This window comes from Gallus gallus, chromosome 18 (assembly GCF_016699485.2).
Source record: "Gallus gallus isolate bGalGal1 chromosome 18, bGalGal1.mat.broiler.GRCg7b, whole genome shotgun sequence".
Classification (NCBI taxonomy): Eukaryota; Metazoa; Chordata; class Aves; order Galliformes; family Phasianidae; genus Gallus; species Gallus gallus.
Genome location: NC_052549.1, coordinates 5,802,786 through 5,829,966, shown reverse-complemented (window position 1 = coordinate 5,829,966; position 27,181 = coordinate 5,802,786). Strand labels below are relative to the sequence as shown.

General features: G+C 39.4%; 1 protein-coding gene across 3 annotated transcripts in view; it reads left to right on the top strand.

Moving 5' to 3' along the window:
- Nucleotides 1–27,181, top strand: part of CA10 (carbonic anhydrase 10) — a 168,528-nt gene that overhangs the window by 116,735 nt on the left and 24,612 nt on the right. For all 3 annotated transcript variants that reach the window (XM_015279985.4, XM_415644.8, XM_046902156.1), the window contains one exon: nt 15,848–16,033. In XM_015279985.4, coding sequence (XP_015135471.1) covers nt 15,848–16,033 — 186 coding nt within the window. The remainder of the gene's footprint in view (nt 1–15,847; nt 16,034–27,181) is intronic.

Genomic DNA, 27,181 nt, shown 5'->3' with positions numbered 1-27,181 from the left:
CTGATCAGCGCGTTGGTGTGGATGAAAAGCAGACGTGTCCTGCTTTATCCCCAAACACTGTGACAGAGAAGTAAGAATAGAAGAAATTTCAGCTCTGCTAAGCAGCCCTTGGCAATATGGAAATGTGGTAACCTGCAGCCGAAAACGGAAATTTAAACAACCCTTGAGATGCATGCGAGAGATGGTTGGCTCCTCCCAGGATCTGCCCTGGAAAAGGGAACAGATAAAGACTGCAGAGCTAAGCGTGACGGCTGCGTGGAAGTGTTTGTGCATTAAAAGTTTGTGAGAAGAAATGGATGCTTTGATTTTGCCTCAGTTCATGCTGTAACCTGCTGCACCCTGTAATAGTAGCCACTAGCTATTAGCAGATGCCATTAACATTGGCTTTTTTAGTTTGATACAGTGATGCCATGAGCTTTAGTTGTATGCTTGTGCTAGAATACACTTCAGCTTCCTGCTTGTCAAAGTCAGCCCTTTCCTGATCATTTCTAGAGTTAATGTTTGAAATGAAACTCATCTTTCTCAAAAAATTGTTTACAGTTCCTTTATCACTACTTGCTTTCATAAGTGCTGTCAGCACCTATGATTCTCTCTGTACTTCAGAACCTGCTCATATTTGGGTATTCATAAAGGTGATAAAATACATTTGATTTTTCCCCGAAACAAGCCTGAGGGCCCTGTTTATAGGATATCTCATAGTCATGCTGTGTTAATTCCATTTATGTGCACGTTCAGCTGCAGCTTTCAAACAAAATAATGATCACTCTGCCTCAGCGGGGTGAAGATTGTATTTTTCAGTATAATCAAGTTCCAGAGAATAGAAACACTCCATGTCATAGGCAAGAAACTGTCTGCATAGTAAATACCGTAATTAATTTTAAAATGATTAATATTAACTAGAATTAAAGTTAATCAGAACAAATGATTCACTGCTGCATAATCTTAATGTATACGTGGAGCACACACAGATCAAAACTTGCTAAGGAGATACCACAATGTTTAAACAAAACTTTTTAAGATGAGGTACTTTTCATGCTAACACCTCGCTTGCGTGGTGTGTCCACACTGAAGGATGCTGAACAGTCCCACAACTGTGCTCACAAAACAGGGCAGGAATATTTTTGCTTGACTTTGAAAAATCATAGGGCCTCAATTGCTCAGAGAGCTTCTCATGCCTCACCACCACTTCATTAGTCAGCTCAGGGTTCTGGCTGCTTCCCTCCCCAATAGATGGGCCATTTCAGAGCTTTACTGCTCTGAAAGGTGCTTGCCAGCTCTCTGCTGCAGTTCTGCAGCGATGCAACACCCACCAGACTGCTTGCTGGCAGCAGTGCAAGACCTGAACATCTGTGTCCCTCCGAGCTTGGAGTCTGCAGCTCTCCCACTGATCCCTGCCATCAGTCAGAAAGCGTGGAAGTGGAAAATAAGCCCCAAGCCACAGCTCGTCCTAAAGCAGAGCGATAATCCGCCCCAGTGTTTGTGGTTCAAACAATCACTAACAAAGGCATCAGCAGCAGAGACACCAAAGATAGGCTGGTAATAGATCAGAAGGATATTGGGAAACATGAAGAAGCTCCTTAATTAATTTCAAATCCTTTTTCAGACTTAATCTTCTTTTTCATAGTAAGATCTGGCATTACACATTTTCTGCACACATGCTTTCTAGATGATGTAGATTAAGCCTTAGGTCTCTGATTTGATAGAAACAGCATGTCAGTAGGTTAGCTCTTACTGCAGCCACGTACTGCAATACCATGGGATTATTCTGTCTGGGGTGATATATCCAGCTGAAATATTAATTAACAGTATGTGGAGTTCATCCAGTCACCCAAGGTTTAAACTATGCTTTCTTCTATGCTTCTGAAGGTTTTGTTCAGCCTTTTTGGTGTAACTGGTGCTGCTTTCCTTGTACATTAATTTCAGAATAAAACTTTGCATAAGGAACTGCAGGGGTGTGGGCATAAGGGTTTCTGAATGCCTCATGGCCAGGGTAGGGGGCACATTTCTGTTTCGAGTACATACTAGCTGTCCAAATACAATCAATGGGCTATTTCATACCAGTTCATGGTACAGTGCCTTCTAACTTATGATGTAAATACAGAAAATAAATATATAGAACTCACGGATATAACAAATACAAATGCAAGACAGGTAGTCAGCAGTGCCTGCTGAATGGCAGAGCCTTATATTCCTGACATGACAAATATCAGTTTCTCTGCTAGACTTTTCTGTGCCTTCCTCCACACATATCCTATAGCAGAATCTGAAACCTCCCAGTTTGGGATGTTTGAAATGTTTATGTTAGAAAATTCTATCCCTATATTATACTGTGGCAAAATAGCTTCAGAATCCCAAAGAATAATCACAATGGGCTTTTTCTCCATTCTATTTATAGAACCTTCTAGGTTTCCTTACAGCTAAATAGGAATTTTCCACAAGGACAGGGTGTTTTTTTTAATAAGGAGTTACTGAAAATTACAACTAACTCTCTGGACAGTTATCACCCGATCTTGTTTCTGCTGATTTCAGTAGGAGAATCTCAGGGTATAGATACAAAAAGATATGTTCATCCTTTTAAACTCAGAAGCAGAGGTAGGTTAGTGCTGACTGTGAATATTTGGTTGCTCCTGTGTCGTATGCTCTTACAGCACTACTAGAATCTGCTGAGCAGCCTCGGTCAGGAAAAAAATGTGAGTTGGATGATGCCCCGCTGTATGGCAACGAAAGGCTGGGCGTTTCCTGAACATTATTACTTAGACAGAAAGAAAACATAACATTCCTGTGCTACAGGTTTTGTCAGGATTTAGGTACCTTTCAGGAAGCAAACTGTGTTCAGAAATTCATTCTCCTGGAAACATCACAAAGAATAGACACACGGAACGAATAATGGTTCTACTCAGAAGAACAGAAAACCCTAGGGACCCTTCTGCACATGTTTAACTTGTTTCAGAGGTACATAGGAACAGATATCACAGGAAAAGCAGGCTTACAGTTATAACTGAGAGCTACCCAAATATATAGGAGAGTAAAAGGGAGACCAAACTAACCAAATCATTGAACAACAAAGGGAAGAAAATCACAGATGAAAACATTAGGATTAGCATTTTCCTGATAGTCTGAGAGGTATATTTAGGAGTTTCCTAGGATGCAAAGAGTAGCCCCTTCTATTGAAATGTTGTCATTTCTAGATTTCTATTTACTCAGGGCTTCTGAGAATCAGGTCACGTCTGCTCAAGCGCCTGAATGTGGAAGAAGCTGACCTAGATCAGTACTTCTCAGCCTTTCAGCATATATGAGCCACTTCTGGTTCATGTGTTTGCAGGTCCCTCAGCAGGCAGCAGCTTGTGGCTGTGCAGGCAGTCGGACATCGGGGGCTCTGATGTGCTCCATCTGTGCGAACATCAGACCCGAGCTTGAGGAATGCTGACCTAGAGGGTGGAATTTTTCTGCTAGAAGTTGTTGGTTTCATTTTGTTTTGCTTTCGTTTGACAGGGCATACAAGGGATGAGAGGCATGGATTTAAGAGTACTAAACCTTTTTTAATCCATAAATGAAAAAAAAAACAAGCAACAGCATTTAAACCAGGAACTCAAAATCTCATAAAGGTGATTTGGCCATAACATTTTTGTTCAGATTTTTACTCAGTACTCATTACTGCACTGTCAGTTACCAGCTTACATACGCCACAATTTGTTCAGTAATCACTTTGTGGCTCAAAAGGAGGCTTTTGTAAAATACCAAGCATTGTACAGTGAATACATAACCCTGGCAGGATGTGCAAATAGGTGCCTATGTGTTTTGATAATTGTGGATATGCTTTGAGTCCAAGAACAGCTTTGAACATGCTCAGAAATATGGTTTTGATACACCAGCTACAGTCACTTTTGACATAGAAGTTAAAATATCAAAAACATTTCTTTATCGCAAACTGAAACATTTTAGGATGTTTGTCCTTCCATTTATCTCATTCAAGTTTAATGCATGGAAGGATTTTGTATTGTTTCCAAATTACTTATTTCCTGTAGTAGCAGTGATGTCACCATCATAGCACATTTCTGCCCCTTTAACCAAAGAGAACTACTATCAGTCAGGTAAGTAACATTGTCACTAAGCAGAATGAGCAGTGTCTAAAGGCACCATTGCATTTCTTGGTGTGTGCAAAGCTTTCATATGTTCAGAGAAAAGAAAGATAAATTCCAACAGTAGATGAAATGCACTTCTGCAATTACAAGTGACTTTTTGAATGCCGTGTGTTGACCCAGCCACTGGGTTTCACCTTTTCTCTCTGTGATTAGCCACAATGTTATCTTAAAAGTTTGGCGTGTACTCTGTGCCTTCAGCAATCCCCAGGGCGGAGGTAAGAATGGCACAGTGAAATCATTGCTCCAGCACTGAGCTGTAGGACTACTGCACACCTTCTGCTCACACTGAGCAGCACAGCCCTCTGCTCAGGGAGAGGGATGGGGCTGATGGGGTTGTCAGTGAGGCTGCCCGTGGGCAGAACTTCATTTGGTGACTTAAGGTGTGGTTGGGAGGACGTGGCTTTTATTCCTGAGAAAAGGAAATCTACCACAGAAACTTCTAGGTAGACATGTCTGTCCATTTTTTATATGCAGCAGATTTGGTCCAACATCCTTATTGCAAGTGAATGTCGACAATAAAAGAATAACGGATTGGAGTTCTAGCAAAAACTTCCCTATAAATTCAGCCATTTGCCAAGTCAGTTGATGCCCTACTTTCCGGGCTGTCATAGCAGGCAATTCTGAACAGTCTCTGCTTATTAAAAATGGAGTAGTAAAATCAATATAGCAATATCTTGTTGGAGAAAATTCAATTTATCAACAGGTTTGTCATTTTAAAGATGATTAAAGGAGTTGTTTATTAGGCATCATCTAGACTTTAGAAATAGTTGGTGTGAAAATAATAAGACATAAGCCACAATAGACTTACAAATCTTCCAATTGCATCAGGGAGTGGATATTTTTCTGTTAGCGCAGACCCATAAAGATTTCCTGTCTTTATGTTAGACTCCATCAGTCACCAACTATATATTAAAAACAGGTGCTGCCCTCAGATTTCAGTAGCTCTGGGGCAGACCCATTATTCAGAACCCACGTGCATCTAAAATAGTTAGAAATACCAGAAGTCCCACGTTTTTCACTAACGTTGTATAATAAATACTTCTTCTGATCTTCATTTTAGAAAGTTCCAGTTCGATTTCTGGCTATGTTCTGTAGTTAGTAAGAACATAAGAACATTTGAAATATTTTTGGTTATCGTTTCTGGTTTTGAAGAGCGTTGTTAGAACAGAAAAATAAGAGCAGGATTTATTTTTCTTTTATTTCTGTCTTTACTGCAGTTCCACTTTTCTCGACATAAAGAAGTACACAAATGTTTTTGAGGTGAATAAAATGAGTAAAGTAAAGCAGACCTCTGGTAAACAGAGACAGCAATATTTGTTATTGGGAAAGCGAAGTTATTCACCTTCTTTAAAGAATTAGAAAAATCAGGACAAAGCAGCTCCCTTCTATCGCTCAAAAAAATGAAAGTGAAAAATGCTACTGGGCAGAATAGTTTATGATTTCTGCATGTCACAAAGGATTTGCCTTGACACGTAATGAATTTTATTGAGGTCAAATTTCAAGTTATCTAAATACTAGTTTACCTCCAGAGATACAAGGAAATTATTTTGCAGTAACCGTGCATTTTTCCCTGGCAGTGATTTGGGAAGCAACCTGTGAAATGCACTGCTCTCAAAAACTTGTAACAGCTCTGCTAAAAAAAGCTGATCAAAGTTCCATCCTTCTAATGGTTAAAAGCCGACCTGTACAGATCCTCCTTTCCATCTTCACTGATTGGGAGTTTCAGGGAAGCATTACTGTGCCCCTCTGGCTGTGCCACCATCAGGCACTGCCATTTCCCTTCTCAGTTGTCTGGGCCTTGCAGGAGCTTCATGGCTGCAGAGGTGTAACCCCTCAGCAGCACAGCACCACCCGGCCCTGTGATCAGCCCCACATTGGGATAAGGGAGAGAACTGGAAAATGTCGAAGCACCAGAACTGCTGGGTTGACATAAGGACAGTTTAATAATAACAAAAGAGAAGGAAGGGTAAACAGACAAACAAGTGGAGCACAGCACAATTGCTCGCTACCAGCTGAGTATGCCCGGACACCAGCAGCAGCCCCCTGGCGCACAGCCCTGGTGTCAGTGCTCAGCATAATGCCATATGGGATGGGGAATCTCTCTGGTCACTCTGGGTCAGCTCTCCTGGCTCTGTCCCTCCCAGCTGCTCTGCCCCCATAGCAGCTCACTGTGGGCAGCACGGGAAGCCAGCAGTGCTTGACGTGAGTAAGCACTGCTCAGCAACAACTCAAACATTGTGTGTTACCAGCATTATTCCCATTCTGAATCCAAAGCACAGTGCCATAGCAGCGCCATACTGCATCCAAGCCAAAATCAGGACAAGTGCTCAAAGGATTTCAAAAATCAGCAGTGGTCACTTCTTTATTTTAGAAGGTTTATGAAAATTTAATAGGCATAGAAATGCAGACCTTCCTGACAGCAAAAGAATTAGAGAAACGGTGTTTTCATGCTCTTGTAAAATTGTATCATTAAACTTAATAATGGTATGTTTTGATTGCAGCATAAAACAGATGAACTTTGTATGCACATCCTTCACCCTGCTCAGAAAACCATATGTGTCTCAGTCATTCAGACAGCAATCTAATGCTCTGGATGCACAACAGCAGGAAGGTTTTGCCAACTCATTAATCTAGGCCTGTGTGTGAGGACAGGCATTTTTCTTTCTTTTTCTATCCACAGAAATTAGCAAAAAAAAGAAAATATTTTATTTCTGTATATATACAGATAAATGCTTATTACAAAATGCATATCTACATATGCATAGCTACATAGATGGATGGATGTGATGAGTGCATTAGAAATAAAGTGGTGACTACTAATAATCTTCCTTCCCCTACAGTGTTATTTACTTCTCAGACTGAAAAATACATAGGTCACTCCAAAAGTAATGCCTTCTATTTATTTCTATAGTAACTACAACAAACACAAAGAGCACTATTTTATAGAGCAAATTCTCAGCTGCAAAACATGATTTTTCAACATAGCCATCCACCACTGTGTATTTATGCCAGAGATGAACAAGAACTGTATGACACACTTATAACCATCTACATGGCCATCCAGAACGTGGCATGTCTTTCACGTTGCTGGTGCCATTGCTGAAACACACCACCCAACCCTCACAGCACTCACATCCACTGCTTGGTCCCCACCAGCTTTCAGCAAACGTCAGCGAATGTCAGTGGGTGTCATTTTTCTGCAGGGAGGAATTCAGTGACACCCCTTTGCTCCATATGCACTTGCATGTCAGATGGTCCCTTTGCTGCTATTGGAAAGCTGCTGGCATTCCAAACAAAGAACATTTTGAACATCAGTGCATCTTAAGATCACTCATCAGATAGTGACTCAATTAGAGCCTCAGAATTTTAACACTCTCTATTTTATTTTCTAAAGCCCTATATAAAATGAAAAGAGTAACTTTTCATTTGTCTGAATTTCCCATCAGTTTGTTGGCTTCTGTACCTTTTGAAAATGCACTTAAACCTTCAGATTTAAACAGGCAACTCTGACATCCTTTCATCAGAGACAAAAATTATTCTTAACACAGATTTTAATGAGGATTCTTCAAACTAAAATCTTGTTACAGATCACTAGATTAAATTAGGGTAATGGGTTCTCTAAGCCTCAGTTATTCTCTCAATTACTTATTGACTTAGCCTAATTCTAAACTAAGGTTAATGAACGAAAAAGAACATGCAAACATAATTTTTCCCTCCACTTTCACATAATGCTTATAACTGTCATGCCAAAAAATAAAACTTATCATCAGTGGTAAGAATGTGGCCGTGGAAGCACAGGGTTGTAGATCACACAGCCTAGTCCTGCAGGTGTACAGTACATGTCTAGATTAGAAGACTCAAGCCATCTTTTTTGAGCACTACAGTGTGGTGCAGACACGTGGCACCTCACAACAAACTCTAGCTCTGCTAATAAACCAAAGTCACTCCAGATTCTACCACAGTAAAGACCCATCTGGGACTGTTGTTGGAGCACTATTGGGTATTCATATAAAGCCAGTCATCTCAGGACGTAGTCTATGACCCATCCTACTTCTGACCACGTATAACTCAGAAGTTGACACGATTCCTTCACCACTTTACTTGGCTAAAATGAATCTGATTACTCTTGCCTTACCTGCTAAATAACTGCATACTATCTACATTGATACTGCACATTTCTGCTGCACATAAAGAAGTCTTCTAAGGCTACATTGCAATGTAACTTGTTTTTTACACATTCCTCTTCCATGCTCCAGTTTGCCAGCAAAAATTCAGGCTGTAGGTTTCAAGACTCTACATAGTAGGTGATAGACTTTGAGATCGAGTCTGCTTTCCTACAGCAAAACATCCTTAATGATTCCTATTGTCACACCAAACAGCATGTAATGGATCCCAACATGCAGGAAGCTCTCAGTATCAAGATGTATCTTCCACTTAAAATCCTTACTGGTCCCTGAAGGCTTTCAGCCAGCGCTGGTAGAAGCTGTCCAGTCACAGAAGCCAGTTTTTCTGCCTGCTTATTTCAATAACTCAGTTTTAATTTAGAAATCTAGTGAAAGCTCTGGGATCTAATTCATCTACTACACATGGTTTAAATGTATTTGGAATATTTTAGATGAAGGAGAGCAGTAAACATAAACACACACACACAGCAATTATTAAGCTAGTCACCATAAATTTTGCTGCATCTGCTTTAGACTTCACAGAATCTAACAGGGAAAAATCACTGCATTAATGTAGTGGTGGAAATGTAATAAAGTGCTTTATTATCCCTAAAAGGCAGCGTGTGGCACATAGGCTCTGCGGGGTATTACCAATGTCCTAGGAGCAGTTCCATTCCTTCCTACCCATGGCATGTAATTATCTCAGGCTATCCATGACCCTGCGGGTCCCCTATTAAAAATATATTTTTGTTACAGAACGGTGTATACATTATTGAAGCACATTATTTTGATCACTGAGAAATTGACATATTGAGCTCATTAGCCAGTAAGCCTGAATATTTAATTTATGAAGTTTGTTTCAGTATTTCTCAGATCAGTCACTTAAGGGAAGTAAACAGGAGAATTGTAGCCCAGTGAATGGGAGGGATTCGTACTGACAATGGAGCCTTAAAAAACATGTGTCATGTAATATTCTGAGACATGCCAAATGACATTAAGCAGGTAAATGGATTGATTAGACTCAGAACATCATTTCCTTTTCAAAACTTTTCAATGAACGGACAAAAAAGTTACTTTAATCTTTGCCCTCCTCTCTTACATTTTCCCATCTGTGCCTTTCCCATCAGATATTGGTGATGGTGGGGTCTGCTGTTCCTCAAAACTCAGCAATTATGTCACAGCTCCCCCAGTAGACGTACTGTATCAAAAATCTGTTATTTCCTTGTCTTTAATTTTCTCCCCACACCAAAACATTTTTTGTCCAGAGATACAAAGCTGTGCTGCACTCGGTGTGCTGCTCCTTCATTTCTGTCCCACTGCTCAAACCACCCTTTCTGAACATAATGACACAGAACAAGGCTGCGTAACAAACCAAACCCAAGTAACAAACTATTTTAGTTTTGATTTTCTGCCTGGCTGTGGAAGTCCTCCTGGCAGAAGTGATGGCCATATGGGATGGGTCAACAGTGCTCTCTGCTGGCAGTAGGGAAAGGCTGCAATTAACAGCTGCAATCTAAATTACAAGGCATGAAGTACTTCAAATATATATGTGTGGTGAGATGTTTTTATGCAAATCTACAAAAGATCATTTAACTTTAGATTTAAAAGATCAAGAAGCAAGTTATTTATCACAAACATAATTTTGCAGATGCTGCTATGCACGCAGTGTTTCTACAGTTTCCTTATGTAAGGCTGCATAAGCAAACTTTAAAGACGAAGGCAAAGAAAAAGTATTATGAAGCATCAATATCCAAATGTACAAAGGTTTACCAAATGTGCTTGAATGCTCCATAGGGAAAAAAAAATGCTTAAAAACATAGTATTAAAGTTGTTATGTGTGTGTAAAGAAACACAGCAGGGCAAAGACAGAGCTCTCTCAAACTTCTGTAACAGTTTGGAAAATTATAGAATAGTTGTCTCCTAATTAATACTAATCTCTTCTTTTAGAGACAATTTTAAAAAATAGTTCTGTCTTCTCAAACAATTCTTAAATATCTCCCAAGAATAAAACTGGGATATGCTTCTACTTTCTGCTGTAGGTCCCATGTTAACAACTGATAGAAAATCAAGGCAGCAGCAAAAACCAATCAGATGCCATAAGCGCGGTATTGACAAAATGTACGTTCTTGTATGACCACTGCTTTGAAGGAAAGGAAGGTAATTCTGCTGCAGTGTGCCTTAGAGGGTTACATCTGAATTTGTAGTTCAGTCTGATGCTTAATCATGGTCCCTGAAGTCAGATTCCAAGACACATTCATGCCCTGAAGTCTATGGAAACTGTGTTTTCCAGTCCTAAAGAAGTCTCTGTTTTGTACCAGAGAGATACAAGGGACATATTACAGCACAATCATTCCAAACCAATGAGAACAATATTTTGTATTGCTGAACAAGGTCTGGTCAAGATACTATGAACAATAACAACAAAATTATCAAGAGAAAGGACTTTGCTTGGACTACTCAGAAAAAAAACATTATTTGGTTTGCTGCTGCACTTAGAAACTCGGGCTCGGGTGGCCTGAGCTACAGCACGAGGTGTTGCATGGGAATGGGACAATCCTGTGTAAGTCTGGAAGAAAACCAAACACTCTGGTGTTCATGTTTACGTATCCTGGTGAGCCTGAAGACAATAGTATATTTGTTTTTTGTGTTTGTGAAGCTCTTTGAGTCCCTTCAATGGCAGATGCTACTTCAATCTTAGTATTGGTATTTTCATGTTTCCATGGAACTCTGCTCCCTCCATGGACCTCTTAAAGCCACTGGTTGAGCAGAAAACTGACGGCTCCTGCCCATAGAATATGGTCTGCAGTCACTGGGACATCTACTGCTTTTTCTGCATTGATAGGCAATGGCAGAGAGCAAAGGCAATGACAAAGCAAGTGTTGTTAACAGCTCAGGTGCTGTTAGTGGGGTAGAAAGCCCACCACTCCTGGAGCCTGCAGAGCTGCAAGAACATAAGACTTCAAGGGGAGGATATGGAACCCATGCGGTGGATGATAGAAGTGTGGTTATTACAGGATGTAAAACCAAGGCATTACAACATCTTCAAAAAAACCCTTCAATACTTAGTGATTTGCTTCCCTACACAGTGCTAGGCTTTCTTTGGACTATATCTATTTTCATCCCAAAGAAAGAAACAGCTAAAGCCCCAGATAAGATCCAAGGACACCACAGCAGGCAGCCATACACAATTGATTTTCTTGCTTCCTTACATTCAGTGCTGCTCTGCTGACAGGTACTGATACAAGTGAAAAAATATTCTTGGAACTGATCTTCAGACCACTCTTACCTGAATAAATCCAAAATGCTGAGAGACTATTTCACCATTTTGTAAAGGCCCTTGGGAAGCAGAGCTGCTGGAGAGCTGTGACAATGAGCCACCAGCAGAGCGCGGGATGAAGGGCACAGAATCCAGCTCAGCTCCCTCACCTTTCCTCTCGCAATCCCTGCTTGTGTTACTGGGACAGCTTTACCCCAAAAACATGCTTCATTTTCCGATGCTTTTCCTGCACAGCCTTTTGAAGGCAGTTTTATCATAGCCTGTAATGTAGTGATATAGAACATGAAAGTTCTGAAAAATACTTAGTTCAGGACCAGTTTAGGAAGAAAAGATTAAGCGAACAAGATATGTGGTTAACAAGGACACAATTAAATGCTTCCATAACTGCGGGGTTAAAGAGCAACATCAGGAAAAATTGTTTCAGCTATTTTTTTTCTGATGGTCATAAAAATCTGTGACGTTTCAAGATAAACACACACCAAAGGATTTGCAGTTGTTAGTTGCGTGCTTCTGCTGACCTCGTATTCTACAATCAAGCAGCAGAATTCGGACTTTTTGTGATCGTAGGGCTAGCAAGTCACACACAGATACATGAGCACCCAGATCTCACTTAGAAATGCAGCACTGCATATATTAGCGTGCCTGTGTGGCTGCCTTGCATCAAGATAAAGAGAGAATAATGCTGCTGGGGAATTATGTGCACAAAGCTCTGAAGCAAGAATTAAAATGAATGAGATTAAATAGAAAATAACACATCAGGAATATGTTAATAATTTAATTAAAGTCTACCAAAGTTGAAATATTCCACAATTAAGGTTGAAGCCCATCAACATTCTCTGTTCCACTTGGGGATTTTGCCATAGGTAAAGTTACCAGTTTGGAAACATTTCTCAATGTTTGAGGGAAATTGGGGCAACTGAGAGTGCTGGGATTGTTAACTTTGAAAATGTTGGATGTGGCTGTTTTCTCAGATGGATTTTTAAGGATGCTTTGATATATTTCTTTAGCACAGCCTTATTTCTGGCACATAAGATAAATGTGAACATTGATTATTTTGAAAAACAGGAGAGGGGCAGTCAGTGCTTTTTTCCCCAACCTGGTTTGCTGTTCTCATCTTTACCTCAGGTTTTTTAAATAAAACCGTGTATACATTTAAGTCAAAGAAACACAGAACAAAAATGTTACTTAGTAATAGAGCAGCAGGAGGCCATGACTGTGAAGGAGAGAGCACCAACGGTTAATGTGACACTTTAAGGTAACAGTCACACAACTCTGGGCAGAGCTTTGGCATTACCCTTACTACATCACTGCTCTGAAGTACTCCCTAACCGCCCCGTGACACTTTATCCAACCCACAGAGAACACTGTGCTCCGGAGCAGTATATACTGTTGCCCGTACCAGGCAGCACCAACTCCTTCCCTTCAGAGCCCTCCTATGGCCCACTTTGCAGCAGGGCAGGCAGCAGACAGAGAACACCGCCACAAAACCACCCGCAACTTCACTGTCCACAAAACCAAGCGACTTTCATGCTCTAAAGTGACTGTGCACCATCACTTTAAAGGCTCAGTGACATAAAGTATAGATAGCCCCTCTCTGGTCAGTATCTTCACATGATGAGCAGATCAGAATCTCCTTTTTCTCCACTCACAGTGAGAAGTGAACATGGAGAAAACACAACAGGAAGTTTTCCGCTGAAAACAATGACAAACTCCTCCTATTTCCTGCACAGTGCTTTCCTACTGAGTGTAACACATCTGTAGACTCTGAGCTTGCAGACAGAAGGCGACTGCACTGTGCCCTGTAAATGGAAGTGGTTGTACTTGAAAAGCACGCTTTTAAAGGTCATAAGATGTTCAGTTTGTATATACAGCAGACAATCCTGCACTGCAGTGATTTCAGACAGCAGTCCGATGGTACTCACCATGATCAGCCACAGTCTTACTGTACAAACACAGCAAGTCAGGAAGTCTCCAGAAATTAAAAATAAAATAAAATTCTTTAGCACTTCCATCTTTTGTTCATATGTAATCTGAGCAAATGGCAAATCTAAGACACTTTTGTTCTTGTAGTGATTAAATGCCCTTAATAGAAATGCCATTAAAAGCCTTGATGGTGTAGAAGAAACGGCACAGAGACGTCAGGGGCCATTTGCCTGGGATCTGGATTGCAGTACCTGGCTCTTCCCATGTACACACACTCAAAACAAGAGAACCAGTGCTCCACTTAAGCCTAAAAATGCTGGAAAAAAAAACCCACTGCATTTTTGATATTGAACTTCTTGAATTTTGTCCTTCCTGGTGACAAGTTCGTATGCCTGTGTGGGAGGTTCTTATGGTTTCACTTAGGTGTTCAGTCCTCCCTGCAGGTGGGAAATGAGGCATATCAGATACTTCAGCTCATTACTGCTATTTTTTATCTGCAGTTACATAGGAAAATCCTGTTTTAAAATGGTCAATACAATCTCATTACAAGCACTGCGTCTTTATGAAGAGGAAAATGAGAAAGACAAATGTTACTCCTGCTCATGAATTTGTCTCTTATCATTTCCCCTCTCTGCTCTACAGAGAGTTATTTCATTCATATTAGAGGTTATTTGGGTCACTTTTACCTAAAGAGAGAAAATAATGGTAACCTAATTTGAGATTTAAGTAAGAAAATGGATTCGGAATATTTTGCACCGTTGCTAAATTTAACTGAGTGCTCAGTGAAGCGCGAGCTTTCAGATGTGAATAAGAGGCTTTCAACCATTTCCCCCTATTTGTTTTTCAACAGGATTTCTTACTCATTGTTAGCAATTTCATCTCATCCATCCTTAGCATACTGAAACTGCATTCAATATCCTGACCTTTCACATATTAAACTAAACTTGGTATTTAATTATTTGGCATGCAAAGTCAAGCAGAAAACTAAGGAGCAGGTACAAATAAAATCATTGTGTTTTATTGGAGATGAATGGGAATGTTTGTGTTTGCTGCTTTTCTAAAACCATTTGAAACTGTTTATTTTGAATTGGAATAAACTCAATATAGACGACATATATCAAAGTTTAAAATAACCACAACAGTCAGAACCTGTTTCATCTCATTCATTTGGTTGCATCGCACAGTCTGTGCAGTATAATTTTTTTACAACATACTGTGCAACAAAACAGGTCATTTAAATTCTGTAATTACTATTACAGATAAAATGACACTGCGGCAATGTTAATTACTATAGTACTGATGTAATATAGGATATAATACATAATAGTCATGTCTTTAATTTTAAATTGAAGTGCAACAAAGCATATTATTGCTATCCTTCCTCTTCTTAACGTAAATGAATGCTATTCAAGTGTAGCATTTGCATCCACGCAGAACATTCTTAAATAAATCACTCTTCTACTGGAGTATTTCACTTTTTGATGTCATGTAAGTTAAGGAACCTCTTGCTGTAGGAACTTCTCCTGTGGCAATGGTAAATGTGACAGAATTATATTACGTATGAAAAAAAGATCTCTACAATCATTTTCTTTTTAATTGCAGAAAATGTAAATCAGTTTTCAAATGAAGTGTGCCAGTCAGTCTTTTTAAAAATAAAGCTGAATCAAAGAGCATAACAGCTACCTGAGGTGTAGTAGGGACTGGAGATACTTATCAAACCATAGTTAATTTTGGACCACTATGGCCAAATATCTGGCAACTGTAGAAGTAGAATATCCAGAATGAAGAGCCTTGCAGAAGAGGACAGTGAATGGTTTTACCTGCAGCATCAGAATGAGCAGGGCTCCCTGTTTTATAATTACCTCTCTGCTTTTGCAGCACCTTTACTTTTAAATAACGCTGTCATTAATATTGAAAGAAGAAAAAAATGAGTTAAATTTCAGATTTGTTCAAGTGTACTTAAATAATTTATGCCAGCTGAAATGTCCCCATTTGCAGTGGAGAAATTTAGTAATGAAGTCACTAATCAGTGACTATTGAGAAATATTCTAAAAGCCTACTTATTTAGAAGTATAATAGTCCCACTCATTCTGCTAACTGTGTGCCCCTGGATAGGGCACCTACATATGGATTTACAGGAATATTTTAATGTACAGTGTAAAATTCACACAGTTGAAGTACATCCCCAGGTTGTGTATTTCATCACACAACAACAAGAAGATACAGTGCTACGTTTAAATGAAGATGTGTAGGATGCAAAAGCTTGCATTATATTTAATTGGTCTCAAGGAATTACAAATGATTTTGAAAAAAAAACATTTTTTATCCCTTATTTTGTTTAGGTCAGCGGGACAATGTACAATACAGGGAGACATGTTTCTCTACGATTAGACAAAGAGCATTTGGTCAACATCTCTGGAGGGCCCATGACATACAGCCACCGCTTAGAGGAAATCCGGTTACACTTCGGAAGTGAAGACAGCCAGGGATCAGAGCACCTTCTCAATGGACAGGCGTTCTCTGGGGAGGTATGTCAACATATTCCGAGTGACAAATGAACCAGCATGAAATGGTACACTTTTCATTTTCACTTGAAGGTATTGGCAAAGCAATTTGCAACAAAAATATTGTTTCCTTTAATCCAGTGTGGAATTCAGCTTTTGTATTATTTTTTATTCCCAGCCCATGCATGGCTAAATGTGTGAGTCGTATTTAGAAAGAAAAAGTTTAACTGCACTCATGGACACCTTATATTCACAAATATACTGCTTACAAAGCAATCAAATATGTCTTGGTGGATCCTCTAACTGCCAGCATCCCTCCTGCACATATCTTAACAAATAAGGCATGCTTCAGAATACCCATAGGGAGTATTTTTAAAGATACTCAGTAAGTATCCTGTTACCTTTCTTCTGGCAGATCAAAATGAATAGTTTTTCATAGTCAAGAACTTTGCTGGGGAAGAGTGAATTACCATCTGCAATATCTATCACAGATTCTGGTGATGAGACAATGACTGTTATTTTCTTCGGTGTTGTGCAGCAGCAGTTATTTAAGAGTAGGACATTAACTGTAGGATTGTCAAATGATGTTTTAACTGATGGCAAGTATTTGCTTTGAAAAGCTTCACAGATAGATAACATAACCAGTGGCAGTTTTTTCATGAAATTACTCATGTTTTACACAACTGGCTTCTGGTTGCCTTGTTTAAGTTCTGTGATAAGTGGGCTTAAAATGTATTACTCCTATAAGAGCTGAAAGTTAGGTGCTGTATAGTAAATTAGGTATTTGCTTGGCTAATCTTATTTACAGAAGAGAGATATCCAAATGAAAGCAGTTTGAACAAGAAAGAAGTATCCAGCTGAAACACACCATTGCACTGATATAACATATCAGTATTGTTTCAGATGTTTTCAAAGGAATAGACAAGTTAGAAATTCATCACTCATAGACTATAACAAAAAGTAAATATGTAGAGCTTTTTTTTTTTTTTTTTTTTTTTTTTTTTTTTTTTTGCTACACTTGATGTTAGCACTTAACTAGGCTCTGTGACTTCAAAAATAGAAGTTCTGAAGCACAGCAATAAGTGCAGCTGGCATTGGACCGAAAGACCTTAACCTTCTTCTGCAGAGACTAAACATGACAGTTTACATCCTTCAGCTTTTTCTTCCTGCAGCCAGGTTAATACTGACTTAACATTCCTTTGGCCTCAATACATTCCTGAAACAATCAACACAAAACAGCTGTACTTGAGCCACTGTCCTATTATGCTTGAAATACCACTGATTAACTTAAAGAAGGTCCACATCAAAATACCAAACGATGCAGTGAGTCTTCAAAGTGGAGCTACGAGATGATTTCTTGGAGGAGAGCACTGTAGCAAAGCAGCAGCTCAGCTGGGAGAGCTACAGATGCTGCTGGCCTTGCTGCCCTCCATCGCCGAATGCCCAAGTGCCTGCAAGCACTGAGGGAGTTCCCTGCACAGTCTTCCATGAAATCAGTGAGGATGTACCTTAAATACTGCACAGCTGAGCTGTCCCACTTGCCAACCAGAACCCTAGTTTAAATGCCCTGAATCTCTTCCAGGCAGTGCTCATTTCCATCTGCTGGTTAAACAGAAAAGTCAGCTTCCTAACTTTGTTTCCCAACATCAGTAGTGAAATAGTGTGAATAGCTTCCTCTACCCTCAGTGTTCCCTCTGGAGTCTCTAGATCAAGGCCATCGCCTTCCTATTATTTCTGAATTATTGCAATAATACATTTTGTTAATATTTGGTATTATTTGCTATCACAGACCTCAATTCTCTATTAATAAAAGCAGAAAATGTAGCTAAGTGGGAACCACTGTCAGTCGGTTAGTGATGCACCGCTGGATCCACAATATAGGAAGGATTCATCTAATTATCTGAATTCCTCCAACTGTGAATTGAAGAAGATTGGCATCTTCAGAGGACGATCATTCCTGATAGCTAGAGACAAATCTCTTAGGACAGGACAAATCACTCACTGGAAATGCATCTGCCTTGACAAGAGAGCAGACAAACAGCTGGCCAAGTAGCTTAAATTAGATGCCTCCTTTTTGGATGGTGAGATGAATTCTAACCTTCAAGGATGTGCTTTTCAAAGTTTCAGATAGCCATTTTGGGCAGTCAAACAGATGAGCTCCAGTAAGGTCAAGTATTAATTATCAATTTGGATCTGTATCTTCACAGTTAAGTCTTATTTATAAAACACATACTGTTTCCAAAGCAAAACACAGAGTCAAATCAATCACATTGAATAGCATAGGTGCAAATTTTCAGTAAAGGATGGCAGCTGACAGTGTTCTTAGGATGTACGTTTACCCATACAAGTCTTGTCTATATAAATAAGTTATTTTCAATAAGCTCTCAGCTCTAGGAGATGTAATGTTTACAGCTCCCAACACCTAGAATGACAAAACTATAGACAAGTTAGCTGACTTTATGATTGAGTACATGACTTTGTAAGGTAACATATGCTTTCAAGAAAGCTGCTGCTAATTATTATCACTCCTGTGTTACTGTCAGAGGAGATAGGATAAAGAAAAATAACTACATTAGTTTAATTTAGGTTGTGCAGCAACCATAGCAGTGAAGGTTTTCTGGTTTGGGCTTTAGCAGGTGAAGGCAACCAGAGAAAAATCACTGCAGGATTCCACCATTTGATTGCTGGTTGCACAGTAATGTCCATGACACTTCCTTGTTGCTGCTGTTCTTATTTATTTTGGACAAAGTAACTATAGCGTTTACTACAAGCGGTATCTTGCTATAGAAACAATTCCTGAGTTACCCAAGCAGTGTGATTCAATTCAGGAGATAACATTCAGCACATTCCTCCTCCTTTGCTCTCCTCCCATCTGTTTTTATCCCCCTTTCCACTGACACTAACATCTCCAGCACACATTAACATCAGCGCACTGGAGAGAGGAGGGGAGCCTTGGGCAGCTGGGAGGGAGAGAGAGCACCCCTCCCTAACAGCACTGCCAAACTTAGACTGGCTCAAACAGACCAAAGTTAAACCCAAACCCAGGGAAGGCTGAAGCTGCTAAGCAGCTCCATTTTTAATTATGAACAGTTTTCTTTACACATCTGGAAATCAAGCCTAAGATCCACACTAGGGAAGAGGGCTGTTTTCAGAATGCTTTTTTTTTTTTTTTTTTTTTTTTTTTTTTTTGCATAGTGAAGATGTTCTGCAAGAGCACAGGCACTCAGCAAGCTGGAGAGCACTGAAGTGGTACCATGGAATGAAAAACATCTAAAATAGCAATTTGCTTCAAAATGTACCATGGTCTGAACGATACTGAGAGGTTTGTAATTTCCAGGCTTTAGGTGTTAAAGACTGTCAAGAGAGATCTGGTTACCTTTTAGCCCCTAATGATCACTTTAGCAGACAGAATAACTGAACAAATGCCTAAATAGTTTCAATACAAGGGCGTTAAAATTGAGTATCAGATTATCATCAATATGTTTAACACAGCTAATGTGGAAAGAATGAAAGGCTTTGAAATGTTTAAATAAATAAATTGAGCACTTGTTTGTCCCTCAGATACATACTTGAGTGAATTCAATTCTCTGCTCTTTGTGTGAGCATCCTACTAGCGTAGCAATTCAAAGAAAATCTTGGCTCAAGCAGAGCACAACTAAGACACCAATCACTCATGTCTGCTATCTAACGTCTCCATGCAAAACTGCTTCTAACACATAAGTGCCTCTATCATTAATGAGACCATCTTCCTTCAGAAAGGAAGAAACAGAGAATACAGCAGAATAGTACTGCTATTCAAGCTCTGTCTACCTTGATAAATTAAAAAATAAAATAAAGGTAACAGAACCTACAAGATTCATGAAGAAAATGGGACCCTTTAAACTTTACTCCAACTACCACATGGCTGTACATTGTAGTAGTCTTACCTGTATAGAGGAAGAAAGCAAAGGAGCTTAACTATTTGAGGTTATGCACTTTTCAAACAAGACTCCATAGTCCAGAATATAGATATGCATACATAAAACAAAGATTTATTCTTTTCTGCCCACCAACTCATCTTCTGAAAACCTACTGACAGACATTATAAGCACAAAATGACTTCACCTCCTACATAAGAAATAAAACGATAACCACATAGTATCTGGATAAATGAACATACATTGCATCTACACAGACAGTTTAAAACCAAGATTTATTTTCTTCTGCTGGAAAAGCCAATAAAAAATTGAAGCAAAATGTAAGAAAACAGAGGTGGGAGAAGGAGGCTAGAAATTCTGAAACACCAGATTTCTACTACCTCATTTTCTACATGAAATCAGGCAAATTTTACATGAGCAGGGAACTTTGAATGATAGTAAAGGATTATTTATCAGGGAGATCAGTGTTGCAAATCCAACTTCTGATATTTTTAGAAGCAGGACTGACAGATAAACAGCCTGTGAGAAGCATCAGGCCAGCTGAAATAATTTAATCCAGTCTGCTGCAGAATTAGAACCATCTCAACTGCTAAATCAGAAACAGTGATATTGTCACAAAGGCCTTCTGCACACCTCTGATTTGCCTGTGTAGTTCTGAATAACCAATCCCAGAATGCTTCTGTTGGTATTCTTATACAAAGCAGAAAAACTTTACTGGAATAATTTTGATACAAACATATATATGAATTACAACTTCAGTGATGCTGGTGAAACAAAGCAAGTCACAGCCCATCAGCAGGTGGGAGGAAACTGTAGGCACAGGCTGACCCTAAATGTACCACTTCTTGCAAGCTGCAAGCCAGCCACATCTCCTTTTATTCGATAAGGCCATCACTTCTTCCAAAGGTAAATGTTAGCTATCCCTCTCTGTGACATTTGGCTCAGGTCTCTGCCTCCTTTTCTGAATGATGGGCCCGTTCTGCACAAAAGCATATTTTCCCCACACATTTCTCTGTGCAATATTTGTGTTCCTCAACTCAACCCTGGTTTTCTGTTTGCTTTTTTTCCCCTATAGGACCCTCACTGATGTGAGGCTTTGGAATTCTAACAAGGCTGCTTATCAAAATAGAGGGTAGCACATAGTCCTTCCTCAGGAAAGGCACATTAAGGCAGCAGGTGATGTCCATTACCATAGGTCATCTGTATTTTGGAAGTTTTATTGGAAATGATATCACAGAATCACAGAATGGCCTGGGTAGGAAGGGACCTCAAGGATCATGAATCTCCAACCCCCCTGCCGGGCAGGGTCACCAACCTCCCCATTTACTAGACCAGTTTGCCCAGGGCCCCATCCAACCTGGCCTTGAACACCTCCAGGGATGGGGCATCCACAACCTCTCTGGGCAGCCCGTTCCAGCACCTCACCACTCTCCTGATATGGATCAGTTTTAAGCATTGCAGCCAAAAGATAAGTTTACTGTATTCCTGTGCTGATTAATGTTGAAAAATAAGCCTCTAAGGGTAGTACCAGATGAGGGAACACATGTCTAATGGAAGGGTGGTTTAGTAAAATCTCTATAACCTTCAGATTAATGTTCAGCTTCAGAGGAGAAAGTCAATAGGATAATGAATTAAACTGCTAGAGGAATAGAATATAAATCAGGAAGAGGTGGAGGTATTGTCATTACTGCAGCATAAGGAGACTGTTCATGTGAGTAACTGACCATCAGTGGGAGATGAGCACACACATTAGGAGCAGGAATGCACCTCTGTCCATCCCAAAGGCTATAGGTGGGTTTCACCAGAAATGTTACGAGACACTCATACACACAAAAGCAGAGTTACAGTTCAAAAACCACACTTACTAACATTGACTACTGTGTTTTTCCAAACCAAAATCAAATTTTGTATTTTCTGTTATGTCGGTTTTATTGCAGATTAATTATTAAGACAAAATAGCAGTGAACAACGTATCAGCACAAATTGACCACCTGACTACGGTTTGCCAGTTTAAGAGTTCTGAATTATCCATTGCAAATTCTGTTCCACTGTCAACTGACTGCACAAGGAAATCTGGCATTTTAACAGAGATGTGATGGGGGAACAGAATGCCCAGTCCATCTCCTTTTAATGCGTGGTGACACGCCTGCCCCTGCATCTGTACCCACAGGACTTAAAAGTGTAGTCCACCAGGGGAAAAGCACTGCTGAAGTAACCAGACAGCAGGGCTTGCAGGAAAGCATGTTGGAAACCAATGCTATTTGGCGAAGTGAAATTCATCAAAAATATTTTTAAATGTTCCTAAAATACATCCCAAAGAAAAATGAGCTGATAAAGTACGTTGCTAAGCAAAAGCAAAAGAGTTGTTGACTAAATGCTAAGACATTTACTGCACCTGAACCCACAAATAAAACAGTAGGTGACATCAGTGTGGTATAAATGGAAAGGGAAGATAAAAGGATATAATTCAGTACACTGTATATTTTCCTGTCAGCTACAGATTATATTATTCCAGAAGCACTACGTGAAGTAACGCACAATAATTAACCATAGTCTGTTCTTCTAAACATGGGGTGAAGTATTTAGACTCTGCAGCCTCACTTCTAGGGCTGCACCTCACAGCAAGCAGAAGCTGGGTGTTGCCAGGACCCTCCTGCAGTCAGTCTTACACCTGGTGCTGCTGTAGCCATGCTACCTTGCTTAGAAAATTAAATTCAAGACAAAAAAATAGGGGGAAAAAAAAACTGATTACACAAATCTGATTATATATGCTCAAAATTTATATCAGCAATAAAGAATTTTACTTCAGATGCAATCAGCTTTTGATATCATAAACACCATTAATGTTGTTTTTCACCTTCCACCTTGATTAGCGGTGGAAATACAAATGAGGTTCCTGACAGATTTGGTTTTTTTTTGCAAGGGCAGGAATTTATACCTAATATTATACATCTAAATGTGAATGCACAGACAAAAGCAGAAAATAATTTTTAAAGCTTTGATTTTGAAGAAATTGTAATAGCTTCCCTTGGTCTGTAAACCACAGAAGCTTAGTTATCGCCCAAACAGGGAATTGCACTTGGATGTAGTTATGGCCTTTCTTAAAGTACAAACTAAGAAAAAAGATGCAGGGAAAATTACCTGTTTATTTCTTCTAGCAGAAAGAATAACGATAACTGAAAGGAACGGTCATTTAATTTCATAATCTCAAAAAATGATTAGACACAATTTGGATATTGAATGATCCTTTAGAACAAGTGGTTAACCACCTATAAAACTGGAGACCAAATGTCACATACCAAGCAGGATGCTGAATTATGCTTTAGGCTTTTACTTTTAACTTCTCTAGATTACTACAATATTTGCATCAGCAGTGCATGTGGAAAATGCTTGGTCACTGTCACGTCAAAGAAATTAAAGACCTTCTCACATTTATGTCATCATTTTGATTACTGATGCTTTGCCCAAAACAAATTACTTCAAATCTTTCTGGAATAATTGAATAGCTTAACATTTCAGACAACAAACAATACTGAGATAACCTTATTTCTCTACATTAGTAACTGATTTATAGAAAGCATGTGACTATGTACTGTTAGATATGTATGTACTTGAAAATGTCATATATGATATTAGATGGAGTCACTCTTCAAGCAATCAGTGCAAGCACTGGCTGTGCACAGCAGGAGCTCCCCTTCCACTGCTGTGCAGTTGACTTCGACTTTCAGGTCAGTTACAGCAAAAACTGGCGACATGTCTGCAAGTGTTTGCTCATCTACCCCCTAACTCTGCAAGCACTCACACTTCCTACATCTCTCAGAGTCTTACAGAAGTACATTATTCTTCCTGGATTCTGTGTAGAATATTCTAGGTGCTTGATACAAGGAGCTCCGTTCCTGACATCCAGTATTTTTTGCTTCTATAGACTGCTTTTTAGGAGATCCTGTGATATGAACTCCCTAGGTACTCTTTGCCAGTTACTGGAATTTAAGAAATCCTATGTGTAGATTTTAGTGGGTTTTTTAAATCATTATTATTTATTTTTTGTCCTCTACACATACATGGGTGATCCTTGCCAGAAAGCCTTACTCCTTTGGAACCTGCTTCTCTGAATCTTACGGCCTATCCATCCTTTAACTGAATTGCAAGAACTGCCTGAGCAAATTACAAGCTCTTTGAAAATGTCAGTTTGTGTGCATGTAGCAACACAACAAAATATCTGCTGCTTGGAATAGTAAATGCTGGATTTCTTAGGTATGGAGTGAAACAGATCCCCTTCAGTAATAAATATATTTTTGCACATGTTTAGTTTTCAGATACCAACTGTTCTCATTTCTGGGGGGATGGGGAAGTGGAAGAGAGTGTCAATGCACTGAGAGCACAGTCTGTCACATACTATAATCTAAATCCCCTCGGTGCCTCAATTTTAAAATCCAGCATCATAAAGCAATAAGGTGGAGTTTTTCTGCTTAGAGTAGCAGCTGTAGGATTTGCTCTTTTAAACCACTGGGACAGTAAAACATTCAGCCCTCTAAACCTCCGGTGTCACTTATGAAGTATTCACTTTACTTTATTCCAAATGATTATAGTTTGCTTGGGATGACTTTACTTGCTATTGGGTGATTCTTCTTTAATTAAGAAGCAATTTATCTCTGCAGCCAAAAAACTACATTTGTTCTGCAATGGGTTTTATGTTACTTGGGAATGAGTTTTTCATTACACTTCTCATAAATTTTAACTTTTTCCACAAATGTATTTAACGCAACATTCCACAGGAAGGAGGAATCAAACTAATTCCTTACTCCAAAGTTCCTGCAGCCATGTTCCTGGGCAACCACAGGAGAAGATAAAAAGCAAGCTTATATGAAGTTTTATCACCTTCACAATTTACCAAAGGAATAAAAAACAGGGAGTGATTACTGCTATCATATTCCTAGACATAACTATCATGAAAGTCATGGAGTTTTGTCTAGAGAAAAACCGTACAATTTACTATTTACATAATGACCACTGACCTCAGACTGCAAAAAAATGCAAAAACTTTCAGCTCAGTCTCTTTTAAGTGATGCTTTCTCTGGGCTGGAAGATAAATAATAAATACTGGCAATCAGACCATTAACAGAAGAATCCAAAGTTAAACAACAGATGACACAAAAACTTCCAAGATACTGATCCAACAGCAAACCCAATGAAATTTCTCAGGCACTTGCATGTTAGGTGCTGGGCACTCACAGCCATAGGTATCTTGGTTGTGCTGACTTGATTCATACCTAGTTCAGTCAAGAAAAGCTACTTCTTAGGGCCAGAGAGAGCAAGAATGGCCCCTATAGCCTCCAGAGCCAGGATGCACTTTGCAATCTGGCTGCAGTAATGTTGGGGTTACTCTGAACAAATGGAAGAACTTCAAACAGCATGGTGACCCCATTCCTGCACACTCCAGGCTTGTTGGCCAGCCCTTCTTGTGGCAGGCAGGAATTCCTGGCTCATACCCCATCTTTCCCACATCTCATCTGGACACTCTGATCACTGACGTTTAGGACATGACTGGGGCAGGGAGCACACCCTCTACGGACTGAATTAGTCCAGGAGTCTATCTCCAGGGAGCAGCCTGACGTTTTGCTCCTGCACAATAATAATTCTTGTTTTCTAACACACTGTAGCAGCTGTGAATCCTTACCATTTACTCTCTAACCTTTAGTTTATTTCTGTAGCTTCAGCTCCTCCTCTGTTATGTCTTTGTCCCTTACGTTATGTTTAATAGTTTCTTAAGAGGTGCTTCAGTACTGTAGTAAAGAGACAACTAAATCGTGTCAGTGCTAGTGGACTTTTTATTACATGTTCAGGGAACACTGTGAGGTTGGAGAGCTGCAGTTTTCATTTAGCATACTGTTTCGACCTTCCACCACCACTGCAGACCTTTTCTTAATTAAAAGCACACAAGCATACACCGCCTCCAAGAAAGTCAAAACACTTTAACTTTGAGGTATTTCATTTTAACCAGCTAGTTCATCAACGGTTTCAATAAGGACTGAGAAGGAAATACTTTTAAACATTCTTTCCTTCGGACAAAATTGTGATAGATAATGGATTTGGATGTTTTACAAATAATAAAAGAGAAGCGAACTTATATTGTTACTGCTTTACAAGCACTTTCTGAAATTATTACTATTAGGTCAGCTTCTCAGGCATACCTATCTTTAAAACAGCACGTGATAGCAGGCACATCAGCACTAACTCTACAGAGAAAGAGAATTCACAACGCTAAAACATTTCTTTAAGGTCCATTTTCTTTCTCCTTATCTTTTAATATCTCACCTTTACCTGCCTGCACCCTTATCTCTGGATAAACTACTGGAAATCACTTCACACATCCGCCAAGACTTGCTGGATTCAAACTCAGCAGAAATGAACAGAATGAGAAAGTTACTTTTCAGTAGGTTTGTCTTTTTCTCCACTCTAACTGCCACAAAAACATTCTCTAACTGACAGTTTGCCACAGACACATTAGAAAAGCATGATATACAAAGTTATTACTCCGGAAGTTCTACCAAAGAGAGTTCTGGATCTTAGCTAGGAAGATCCATTACTGTTCATCTATCGTATCAACTTTTATTTACCATTTCTTATCAACATATGAACATGTCGCTCCCAAGAAATCCTGCTAATAGCAGAATCAGTCAATAACACAGTCATTCTACTTAACCTTCAGTACAGGACTGATCAGCAACTGCTGTAATATTCCCTCAAATACATAATACCTACAGATCAAAAACAGATTTGTAAATTTTCATTCTGAAGGCATATTCAGTGTGAACACTATACATGGGACATATTTTATTATGTGATTTTTTTGTCCTTTTCTCTTTATCAATTCCTCTCCTAGTTCCTTGGGTCCTCCAACAATGTAATGACAAAGCATTCAAGGACTTCTCTGTCACCTTACATGCTATCACCAACCCAGCCACTTACATTGAAGCCTACGCTCAAAGCAAAGCAAAGCACGTGGGTATAGTCTTTACAGGCCCATCATTTTTCACATTCATTCAGGACTTAATATTACAGTATCCATGGCTATGAGAGTTCAGCCACCCCGTTATCATTACCTGAGGTTTTTTTTCCTACCACACGAGTCTGAAATACTCTAACAAAGTTGTGTAGAAAATTTTCCATCAAACTATCAATGCTGCACTTCTTCACTAGACTAAAGCTGCAGTGGAGCATGGATCTCAAATTTGGTTCTAAGATTCTCCAGAAG